This window comes from Eretmochelys imbricata, chromosome 2 (genome assembly GCF_965152235.1).
Source record: "Eretmochelys imbricata isolate rEreImb1 chromosome 2, rEreImb1.hap1, whole genome shotgun sequence".
NCBI lineage: Eukaryota > Metazoa > Chordata > Testudines > Cheloniidae > Eretmochelys > Eretmochelys imbricata.
In genome coordinates, this window is record NC_135573.1 from 191983819 (window position 1) to 191996415 (window position 12597).

Below are 12597 nucleotides of genomic sequence, written 5' to 3' on the forward strand. Positions count from 1 at the left end.
ATCCAGTCTGGCAATTCCTTTATTCCTTGTTTCATGTACAGCATGCTGGGTAATAACATGAAAGGAATCCATGCTTGTAAAACTACACTGACTCTTTATGAAGAGAACTGTTGACAGTGATATTGCAACAGCAGCTAGAATTCATGCCATGAGCACAGCAACTGACTTCCAGTGCCTCCTCCAAACTCTTCCCTCCTGCAACCCATGCTCCTCCCTCCAAGCAGGTTGCTATATTACTAAGTAAAGCTAAATTGCAATAAGCATGTCCACATAAGGTTTTGAACCAGTTTAAATCTTTTTTAAACAGATTTCAGTTCAACAAGAGAGATGCTCATATAGACAAAGCCCAAGGTAGCTATCAAGGAGTTAAGTGATTTAACCAATAGAAATGTGTTCAGAACTTCCAGGGAACAATTTCTATTGGAGCTGTCATTATCAGCCTTTAGAAAGCTCAGGCTAACTGCAGCAGACTGGTAAATACAGATAATTATTTAGCTGAAGTATGCCTAGCATAAAATTATGAAGGAGTTTTCTCTTTCTCTTAATGAAAGAAAAGACTCGGGGGGGGGAGGGGAAGGGAGAGGGAGGGGCGGGGTTAGGAAACTTTGCTAAGAAGAAAAGACACCAGGAAGATGGCACCTGGTATGCCATTTGTTTACATAGGAACTAAAAGGAATTATTAATGCATGCTTAGATCAAGACTGAGAAGATTCAGGGTGGTGTTTGTGCACAACACACTATCTAACATTGAATGTGATGTGTATCAATATTAACAGCTAACATGGGTATGCTTGCCGGTTCTTTCTATATTTTTCAAAAACTTCCTTCCCAACCTTTGTCCTTCCTTTTATTTCTTTTTTTTTTTTTTTGGTATGGCCTTTATGTAGAACAGTTGTTGGGGATTAACTAGAGAAAAAATTTACAGAGAAGAAAGCAGATGCAGTGGAGCAAGTTCTGAGATTGACACTCATCTATTCCCCTCAGATTTATTTTTGGAAAATATTATTATAATATTGTTTGTTGATAGACTTTCTTATTTCTTAAAGCCAGTTTTCACTGGATGGTGTCCAGAAATCTTTTATCATCCTTTGTTGTATGCAGGGTTTTCTGTTTATTCCAATCAATAAATATGCATAATGATTGGAATGAATATTATAGGATTTTTATTTATTTTGAATTAGTATTGTTGTAAAATGTTATGGTCAGATTATTTTTCAAATGGGTCCCTGCAATGTGTTACACATTTTTTGTTAGCAAATCATTGCTATCTCTCCATGTACTCAGGAAAGGGAATTGAGCGAGAGCGTGTCACAAGCTGTTTTTGCTCAAATTTCCCCCTTCCTGTCTCCACACCCAAAACAAAACAAAAAAACAACTACTAAATACAAATATCTGGGGAGAAGTTCACAGATTAGCGGGCCAGATCCTCAACTAGTGCAGAGGAGTTATCCATTGATTCCAATGGAGCTATGCAGAATTCTATCAACTTTGGACCTGGCCCTTACTTTAGATCTTTTATTGTAAATAGTTTCTATATTTTTAGAAGAGATTATTTAATTATTTTTGTAAATAAATATTAACTTAGGGCTAGATGGTCCCTAGCTCTTCCTTGCTGAGCATAAGTACATGGGGATGTCCCAGGAGCCACTATGCCAGAAGTGGAGGTAACTACCACTGCTGCAGCTCCAAATTCAGAAAGCCTGATATACAGGTACACATAACTGGGGATGGGATTAGCCTCTCGCATTCTGGGGAGGGACTCGGATAGTGTCCGAAATTTCCTTTGTCACGACAAAGAAATGACTGGTATCTTATTAGGCGTGACATTCCATGACAAAGACCTCTGCTTGATCTCACCTTTCCTCCTTTGCTTCCTGCAGGATCATACCCATTATTGCCATCTGGGCCCTGCACAGGTTGGAAAAGATACTGTCGGTTAGTTTCAAATGTAGAATTAGCTGTAAATTCAATACTCCATTGGCCTCAAGGAGCACTCATGATTTTGGGACCTTAGAAGCTATGGCTGATTATGTAGTGGAGGGTGTCACAGACGCAGTCTAGCAGCTATGGCAAAAGCCACCAAGAGAAGATACAGCCTAAGGCCAATATCCTCCTCTCCAATCTACAGGGCACCTCACTTATATTTTCTCTCTCCCTAGGGCAAAAATCTTCTCTCCAATCCACAATGAGAGGAGAATTTTTCCCTGGAAGTCTTGAAAGGAGAGAAGGATAGGTCCAGTACAGAGATTGCATCTTGACTGGCATATTCATTTGCCTGGACTCCATACCAGATAAATAAATATGATTGTAAGATAGTTGCTTGAAGATGAGAATAAGTTGTTCTGCACTTCTGTCTGATGGGTGGCTGAAAAAGCGCAAGTATCTTCCTTGCAACAAAATAAAGATACACAGACACTAAGACCAGAACACACCACTGATGATCCTCTAGCCCGACCTCCAGCATAACCCAGCCAAGAAGGCTGTGACATTAGTGAGAAGACTGAAAACTGAGCAAAAAGATTTTAAAAAATCCTAAATGGACAAAAATAGAATGAAAAAGAAAATGAGAACTGCAAGGCCTCACAACTCCCAGCAGTTAACACAGAGAACCCGAATAGGAAGAGCAAGACTTACAGGCATGCCCTTTGGGCCAGTGGGTCCCAGCAGACTCATCTCACCAGGATCTCCAGGTTCACCCTATTACAATTTAAATACAAAAGAGATTACACTTTTTATATTTGGCTTACCAGGGAGTATTTTGGTTTTAGTACAACAGGGTTAGTCACTGGGGTAAGAGTTGCGCTTGCATTTTCTGCAGATTAAAAGATGTAAATAGTAAAAGTTCAATAGCAGGCCAGACTCAAAGCTTTTATGGGGGCTTCTTCTCATAGGAACTGGAAGGCACAGATCGAGTCAGACAACGCTGTGTGCACACATGCAGCCAAATCCCACAGGCCTTACTCTGGCAAAACTCCCATTGTTACCAGTGGCAGTACTGCCTGAATAAGGCCAGCGAAATATACCAATCACAATAGGAACCTGACTGGAACTCTACTGGCACGAAACACAAGTGATGTCAGAGTGAATTGAATTATTCAGCTTGTCATTGTGAAGTATGCTCTTAGCTATGTTCTTGGTTCTAGTTGGATTCCTTATGCTTTCCACTATCTCATGACTCAGTTTATTCCAGCAAGAAGCACACCAACTAAATAACAAAGCCAGACTGAGGAGACTGAGTGTGGCACAGCACTTCTTAGATGGTGACTTATTCCAGTAGGAAGCAGCATTATCTGGTGGCTACAGGCTGGAGACAGGGAGTTAAAATTTCTAGGTTCTATTCCCAGCTTTGGTCTTCTCACTTCCACTCTCTTAACCGCAGTGTATCTCTGTAAAAAGTGAGTTTAACAATACCTACTTCAGAGAAGTTGGGAGGCTGAGCTAAGTAATATTGGTAAAGTACTTTGAAATGCTTGGATGAAACACCATGTATACAGGATACTGTTGCTTTTCTTTAATAGATTTAGACTGCATATCAAAGACATAACCACAGGTAATTCAATGAAAGGACAGGAGGGGCTAAAAAGTCTTACAAAGAAACAAACCATAAATCAAAACCTCCTAATGTGATATCAGACTAAAAATGTGGATTTCAATCCTTTTCGTCTAACATCCTCTTGACCTAATCATCCCCACAGTACGCATGCTTGGTGGATTCCAATGTGATAGCCACTGTCTTGCTTGACACAAAAGGGATTGATCCAAGGACCTCCAGCTGTAAAACCATAAACTGCTACAACTTGAGCTAAAGAGCCAAGGATTTCTTGTTGGGGTTGTAATGGACACATATCCTCTGCAGATTGGGCAGAGGGGGAACTGTAACACACTCATCTATGGGTTACACCTGCACCTTAGCATTCAGGAGCTTTTTGTGAGTGACCCAGGCCAGGATCACTCTATGATGATTGATCTAAGATGGGAACCAAGGCATCTAGTGGTTAGAACAAGAAATGGGAAGTCAGGTTCCACATGTATCATCCTACTGTAGCTCTGCCACTGATTGGGCAACCTCGAATAAGTCACTTAGGTCCTGATCCTCAAAGATATTTAGGTACCTAACTCCCATTGAATCAGAGAGTTAAAGTGCCTAAATACACTGGACCTAAGCTTTGCTGCCCATATTTATCCATATGTAAACTATACTAATACTTACCTATATAAGAGGGGTTTTGTGTTTGTAAAGTGCAATGATATCATTGAATGAAAGGTGCTGCAGAAGTACAATGTACTTCTTAAAATGCTTACCTGTGGTCCTCTAGACCCTGGATTCCCAGGAGAGCCTCCTGCACCTGGGGCTCCTGGATTAGCCTACAATCAGAAACACAAATTAAAGGATGCATTAGAAAAAAGATAATGGCTAATGTTCACCAGAGCTTGGAATGACTCTAGAAGTATTCATTACATTTGGCCTATCTACTGGCATTTCTCAAAGCTTTCAGGAACCACAGTAATAGTGATGTGCAAGACCGCCATGCAAATTCTTTTCTCTTTTCCATGTAAACTCTTTGAGATTTCCAATATTCCTAAGATATTATTTGTTAAAGCATCATAGAGACTATATATACACAAAGTAACTGGATCTGAAAGCAAGAGTCTCATCACACAATTGAAGTTTATGCCTAAATCTTGATATATTTGTCCAGATCCTGACTGAGTTACACTGGTGTAACACCACAGTAATTCTGTTGAAGTCAATGGTGTTACACCAGTGTAAGCGAAAACAGAATTCCGCCCACAGCATCTATGCTGTCCCCTGTTCTTTCATCAGATCCCAGGCTTGAATCTCATGGGCAAGTCCCTGTAGCCACTCCCAAATGAAATCTCTTACTAACTAAAAGGGTTTAGTTACACTGGTATACGCCCAGAGCAAGCAATGGAGTTACTCCAGTATACACCAGTATAACTGAGAGCAGAATCTGGACCTAAGCGTTTTCACTGTAACCATGAAAGAGCTCAGTAACACAAAGTTTCTCTTCTCTCCTGATTTACAAACCAACATTGACTTTCAAGTCCATTATTTTGGTACCATATTATCAAGGTCTACAATGACTAGTGTAACTCTCTCATTTGGATGTTCATTACTAAGCTTTAGAATGAAAAAATCCTCCACTTACATAGATCTTATTTATAAAGATCCAAATATAATTTTGAAAAAACACACTGTCGAGAAGTAGACAAGCATAAGGTGCAAAATAAGGATATATTCTTTAAAACTAACCTGAGGGCCTGGTATGCCTCGTGGTCCAGGAGGGCCTCTGACCCCCTGTGGTCCTCTTAGACCCTGGTGGATAAAGGAGTTTTAAAAAAATTATAACGTTGCTAACATGCCAGGGCAGAATTTCACCCAGGATATTTGAAATCGGTATGAACAAAATATTCCAAAAGGAAAATAGAAAATTGAACCTAATGGCATGCTTTCTCCATACATGTCATGTAAAATAACTCAGACTTTCTTTCTGCTACCTGTGAGCCTCGTAGGCCAGGATCTCCTGGATAACCTGGTTCCCCACAAAAAGAAAAGGAGGACTTGTGGCACCTTAGAGACTAACCAATTTATTTGAGCATGAGCTTTCGTGAGCTACAGCTCACTTCATCAGATGCATACCGTGGAAACTGCAGCAGACTTTATATATACACAGAGGATATGAAACAATACCTCCTCCCACCCCACTGTCCTGCTGGTAATAGCTTATCTAAAGTGAGCATCAGGTTAGGCCATTTCCAGCACAAATCCAGGTTTTCTCACCCTCCACCCCCCCACACAAATTCACTCTCCTGCTGGTGATAGCCCATCCAAAGTGACAACTCTTTACACAATGTGCATGATAATGAAGTTAGGCCATTTCCTGCACAAATCCAGGTTCTCTCACTACCTCACCCCCCTCCAAAAACCCACCCCCATACACACACAGACTCACTCTCCTGCTGGTAATAGCTCATCCAAACTGACCACTCTCCAAGTTTAAAACCAAGTTAAACCAGAACATCTGGGGGGGGGGGTAGGAAAAAACAAGAGGAAATAGGCTACCTTGCATAATGACTTCGCCACTCCCAGTCTCTATTTAAGCCTAAATTAATAGTATCCAATTTGCAAATGAATTCCAATTCAGCAGTTTCTCGCTGGAGTCTGGATTTGAAGTTTCTTTGTTTTAAGATAGCGACCTTCATGTCTGTGATTGCGTGACCAGAGAGATTGAAGTGTTCTCCGACTGGTTTATGAATGTTATAATTCTTGACATCTGATTTGTGTCCATTTATTCTTTTACGTAGAGACTGTCCAGTTTGACCAATGTACATGGCAGAGGGGCATTGCTGGCACATGATGGCATAAATCACATTGGTGGATGTGCAGGTGAACGAGCCTCTGATAGTGTGGCTGATGTTATTAGGCCCTGTGATGGTGTCCCCTGAATAGATATGTGGGCACAATTGGCAACGGGCTTTGTTGCAAGGATAAGTTCCTGGGTTAGTGGTTCTGTTGTGTGGTATGTGGTTGTTGGTGAGTATTTGCTTCAGGTTGCGGGGCTGTCTGTAGGCAAGGACTGGCCTGTCTCCCAAGATTTGTGAGAGTGTTGGGTCATCCTTTAGGATAGGTTATAGATCCTTAATAATGCGTTGGAGGGGTTTTAGTTGGGGGCTGAAGGTGACGGCTAGTGGAGTTCTGTTATTTTCTTTGTTAGGCCTGTCCTGTAGTAGGTAACTTCTGGGAACTCTTCTGGCTCTATCAATCTGTTTCTTTACTTCCGCAGGTGGGTATTGTAGTTGTAAGAAAGCTTGACAGAGATCTTGTAGGTGTTTGTCTCTGTCTGAGGGGTTGGAGCAAATGCGGTTGTATCGCAGAGCTTGGCTGTAGACGATGGATCGTGTGGTGTGGTCAGGGTGAAAGCTGGAGGCATGCAGGTAGGAATAGCGGTCAGTAGGTTTCCGGTATAGGGTGGTGTTTATGTGACCATTGTTTATTAGCACTGTAGTGTCCAGGAAGTGGATCTCTTGTGTGGACTGGACCAGGCTGAGGTTGGTGGTGGGATGGAAATTGTTGAAATCATGGTGGAATTCTTCAAGGGCTTCTTTTCCATGGGTCCAGATGATGAAGATGTCATCAATATAGCGCAAGTAGAGTAGGGGCTTTAGGGGACGAGAGCTGAGGAAGCGTTGTTCTAAATCAGCCATAAAAATGTTGGCATACTGTGGGGCCATGCGGGTCCCCATAGCAGTGCCGCTGATCTGAAGGTATACATTGTCCCCAAATGTGAAATAGTTATGGGTAAGGACAAAGTCACAAAGTTCAGCCACCAGGTTAGCCGTGACATTATCGGGGATAGTGTTCCTGACGGCTTGTAGTCCATCTTTGTGTGGAATGTTGGTGTAGAGGGCTTCTACATCCATAGTGGCCAGGATGGTGTTATCAGGAAGATCACCGATGGATTGAAGTTTCCTCAGGAAGTCAGTGGTGTCTCGAAGGTAGCTGGGAGTGCTGGTAGCATAGGGCCTGAGGAGGGAGTCTACATAGCCAGACAATCCTGCTGTCAGGGTGCCAATGCCTGAGATGATGGGGCGCCCAGGATTTCCAGGTTTATGGATCTTGGGTAGTAGATAGAATATCCCAGGTCGGGGTTCCAGGGGTGTGTCTGTGCGGATTTGATCTTGTGCTTTTTCAGGAAGTTTCTTGAGCAAATGCTGTAGTTGCTTTTGGTAACTCTCAGTGGGATCATAGGGTAATGGCTTGTAGAAACTCGTGTTGGAGAGCTGCCGAGCAGCCTCTTGTTCATATTCCGACCTATTCATGATGACAACAGCACCTCCTTTGTCAGCCTTTTTGATTATGATGTCAGAGTTGTTTCTGAGGCTGTGGATGGCATTGCGTTCCGCATGGCTGAGGTTATGGGGCAAGTGATGCTGCTTTTCCACAATTTCAGCCCGTGCACGTCGCCGGAAGCACTCTATGTAGAAGTCCAGTCTGCTGTTTCGACCTTCAGGAGGAGTCCACCTAGAATCCTTCTTTCTGTAGTGTTGGTAGGGAGACCTCTGTTCCCCACGATCTCCTTGCCCACCCTGCCAGAAAGTGAGAAAAAAAAAAAAAACACTTTACTTCATGACATGTTTACATCTACAAATAAACTGATCAAGCAATATTACTGCCATTTACAGAAAGCTACAGTGATTTGCAAGCAGCAACCACCACTGAAGAAACATCAGCTGAAAAGAGAGTGGGCCAGGTAGCCTTTTTCTTGTTTTGGGGTCTGAGATGGATGGAGAAGAGGGAGTAGGAAAGGCTAGTTGTATTTGTTTCACATGGTGATGAATTCGTTTCAACAGGCCAATGTCAGCACTAATCTAGTGCAGCCCACTCAGTCAATGCAAGAATTATCACTAGCCACAGCACAGAGGCGACAAGGGTGGTGGGAGTGGAGAGTTTCTTGAGTCTTCTTCCCCCTCCACATGCACACCTCTATTGGACTGTTCAGAATCTAGCCCAGCACTGAGAGTTTTCCCAAAGCTGGGCACCGGTATATGCCTCCCAGTTTAATTCCAGTTGCTCAGAAAGCTGCATCCCAAATCTCTGTGGAAAAATTAAGTTGTTAGTTTTTAAGATCAGCAGTGGAGTGTCACTCACATAAAGCTGGCATCTGCACATGAGTCAGTTCAACTGATATCCATAAGAAAGATCTCTTCATATTGTCTCTGTTGGACTGAGTCAAGTATATGGGTTAGATCTAAGCAGTTCTGGAGAATACTGGAAGTGGTCTTTCATTGGGGAAATTATAAACATATGTCCAAGGATTCTGTGGAACTCAGGCAATTCCAAAAAAAACAAGTCCTGGGAAAAATTGGATTTAAAATACTATACTCCACAGTTCTGAAGAATTCTTCATACTATGACTGAACTGGGAAGGAAATCAAAGGAAAAAAAAAAAAACACGTGGATCTGAACAAACCTAGTGGTAGACAAAGTTAAGATACTGCAACATTGGGCATCTGATACAATGCCAGCTGTAGAAAAATGTGTCCCCCTCTATATTTTGCTGTATGCATGATTTTCTCATACAAGGCTGCCTTGTATGAGAAAAGGCACACTGGAGTTGGACCCAAAGCCCATTGAAATCAATGGGAGTCTTTCTACTGACTTCAATGGGCTTTGGATCAGGCCCAGAGATAACTCTCTCTTTTTCTTATGTGTTTCCCTTTTTTCTTTATTTCTCTATTCTTCCTTAACACTATCTCTTTTCCTTTGCAACCTTACCTAAAACTAGTAGTGTTGTTCATGTGTACAATGCACACATCTTCTCCTAGGCTCTAGCAGACTTACTGTCTTTCTGCCCACTGGTTATCGCTGTCTCAGAATGGCTGCCTTTTGTACTTCTTGTAATCAAAAAGTCATTGTCACAAAGTATTTAAAGTCTGCCTTTTTTGTTTTCATGGAACGCAGAAGCTGATTGGAGGTGAAACTCCAAAACATTTTCCTTTACAGAAAATAGTGAAAAAGTGCCATGTTGCTGCTGGATGGCAAAGTACTTTATTTTTTTGTACCACTTTAACTCTAGTGCTGTCGGTTTAGCACCTCTTAGAAGCCATTAAAAATCATAAAACTGCATGGACATTAGTGAGTGCCGTTTTGGCCCTCTCTGTGCAATTAAAAGACATCAGAAGTTTTGTCAGCCTGGATCACAAAACACTAATATCTGTCTTCATTTGAACGGCATTGGTTTTTTGTTTGTTTGTTTGTTTTAAACACAAAATCCTCCAGGCTGCCTGATCTAGTAGGAGCAAAACTTTCCTATGCTGTTTATTTCAAGAGCCAAATCCTGTGGTCTAAAGAAGGGCTGCTGAAGACACTAGATGCAGTAGAGGCCGGGCGATTCTGCTTGCTGGGAGCAGCATGTGGGTCCCCCTGCACTAGTGTGCTGTGCAGCTGTGTTCTCTGCATCCCAGCACACAGATGGTCAGAGGGCTGCTGCTACCCTACAATTGCAATAGCAAGCAAGGAGCATCTCCACTATTGCTGGAAGCTTTCAGTCCGGGCAGAGGCCTTAGCCCTGAATGCCCATTAATTCACACAGAGGGCTATTCTATTTTGAAAAGCTGGGATGTAAGTAATTAAGAGGAATTGACACCATTGTAATTCGTGTGCAAAGTTCTCAGTTGTGGGCCCAGCTTTGCCCCCTGACTTTCTGAAGGGATGGCTGTGCATTAGAGACAACTGCCCTAAAAGGACTTGTCCGTTTCTGCACCCAATGATTTTATGAAGAAAGGTCAACATTTTCTCTGACAACCACATTAGAACTCCATTGCTTACTAGCACCACATACCACATAGTACAGCCAGACAAATGACAACACCCCTCATCCCCTGCCCCATTCTCTAAAGCTGTGATTTGTAATGGTCTTAAAACTGACCTGTTAATCTCACAGAACATCAATTATTACTTTTTGGCTGAAGCCCTAGAGCAAGATGCAGTCTTAAATCACTTAGATTTCCTGCAGTGACACCTCCCACACCACCACCCCCCAAAAAAGGGGCACCAGGAAAGAATGTAATTTTCTGTTTGTAACAGGACTACATCAATGCAAACTAGGTATCCTTTAGTTTGCACCAGTAGGGTTTACAAATTGGCATTTAAAGCGCAAGAGCTCTACAATTCACACCCCCAGGACAGCACACCACACAGCCACACCAAGTAGAAAAGACCTAAGACAAGGTTTATTGACACCAAAGGCAGTGATTAAGAAAGAGACTAAAGGGGAATTCTATATAAAGGAAATTCAGAGGCAGCAATACTAATGTGTAATATTTCATTTTAAATACCCAGTCTTTCTGCAACATTTTAAATTAAGCATTTGTCACAGGAACAGTAGATCAATTCTGAAAATGTCTTATCCTTTCCAAGGAAGCCCCCAGATACCACTGTAACGTGTTCACTAGAAAGTCACAAGATACAGCAGGCTTTAAATCCAAAACTTCTTAAATAAGGCATAAGATTAAAGCTCTGTCTTTTTAAGGCTGTCTGAGGGAAAGGGTAGCTGAGTAACAGTTGATCATTCTTGTAACCTGCCTTAAGGTCCAATTTTGGTTCCCACACTACAGAAGGGATGTGGACAAATTGGAGACAGTCCAGTGCAGGACAATGAAAATGATTAGGGGGCTGGGGCACATGACTTAGAATCGTAGAATATCAGGGTTGGAAGGGACCTCAGAAGGTCATCTAGTCCAAACCCCTGCTCAAAGCAGGGCCAATCCCCAATTTTTGCCCCAGATCCCTAAACGGCCCCCTCAAGGATTGAACTCACAACCCTGAAGAGGCTGAGGGAACTGGGGCTATTTAGTCTGCAGAGAGGAAGAGTGACAGAGGATTTGATAGCAGCCTTCAACTACCTGAAGGGAGGTTCCAAAGAGGATGGAGCTAGGCTGTTCTCAGTGGTACCAGATGACAGAACAAGGAGCAATGGTCTCAAGTTGCAGTGCGGGAGGTCTAGGTTGGATATTAGGAAACACTATTTCGCTAGGGGGTAGTGAAGCGCTGGAATGAGTTACCTAGGGAGGTGGTAGAATCTCCATCCTTAGACGTTTTTAAGGCCTGGCTTTACAAAGACTTGGCTGGGATGATTTAGTTGGTGTTGGTTCTGCTTTGAGCAGGGGATTGGACTAGATGACTTCCTGAGTCTCTTCCAACCCTAATATTCTATGACTCTATGATTAGGCCTAATCCTTTAGAAAGTAGGGCCTGATTCAAAGCCCAGTGAAGCCAGTGGAAAGACTCCTCGCTGAGTTCAATGGATTTTGGATTAGACTCTTAGGATATGTCAACACTGCAATAAAACACTCACAGTTGGCCTGGATGAGCTGACTTGGGCTCACAGGGCTCAGGCTGATGGGCTATCAAATTGTAGTATGAACATTCAGGCCTGGGCTGGAGCACAGATCTCAGACCCGCAAAGAAGAGTCCCAGAGCCAGGGTTCCAACCCCAGCCAAAACATCTACACTGCAATTTTATGGCCCCACAGCCCCAGCCTGAGACAGCTGACCTGGGCTAGCCATGTCTGTCCTATGGGTCTTTTATCACAGTGAAGATGTTTCCTAAGACTTGTGCTACAGTCTGAGGTCTGACTGCAGTACAAGTAGACATTCTGGCCTAGCTTGAATAACAATAGCAGCGAAGCCGCAGCAGCATGGGCTAGCCACTCAAGTACATCCCAGGATCCTGAGCGGGTTTGTACAGCTTGTACTGCTGCCCACGTTATTCAGATCAAAGCTAGCTCAGGTATGTCTGCCCATGCGGCAGTCACACCTCCGACTGCAGTGTAGACGTAGCCTTAGTGGGTAGGCAAACAAGATGGACGGAAATAGAAAATGCAAGTGAATGAACTCAGATGAGGGGTGGTGGCAGGAGCAGTAGCAAAGACCAGTGACAAAATGAAAGGTACAACTGATTAAGTGAGCAGCCTCAGGATGCATTGTAGGTAGGTAAGTGACCATATCAGTAGGTACAGTGGAAAGATCATGAAAGACAGAGACAGAGGAGCCTTAAACACAACAAGGGAAAA

At 42.9% G+C, this 12597-nt stretch overlaps 1 protein-coding gene across 1 annotated transcript in view; it reads right to left on the reverse strand.

Annotated features, from left to right (window-relative positions):
* Window positions 1-2669: 2669 nt before the first annotated feature.
* LOC144260179 (collagen alpha-4(VI) chain-like) overlaps window positions 2670-12597 on the reverse strand; it is a 56102-nt gene continuing 46174 nt past the window's right edge. The window contains 2 exon segments of the mRNA XM_077808735.1: window positions 2670-2697; window positions 4303-4365. Coding sequence (XP_077664861.1) covers window positions 2670-2697; window positions 4303-4365 — 91 coding nt within the window.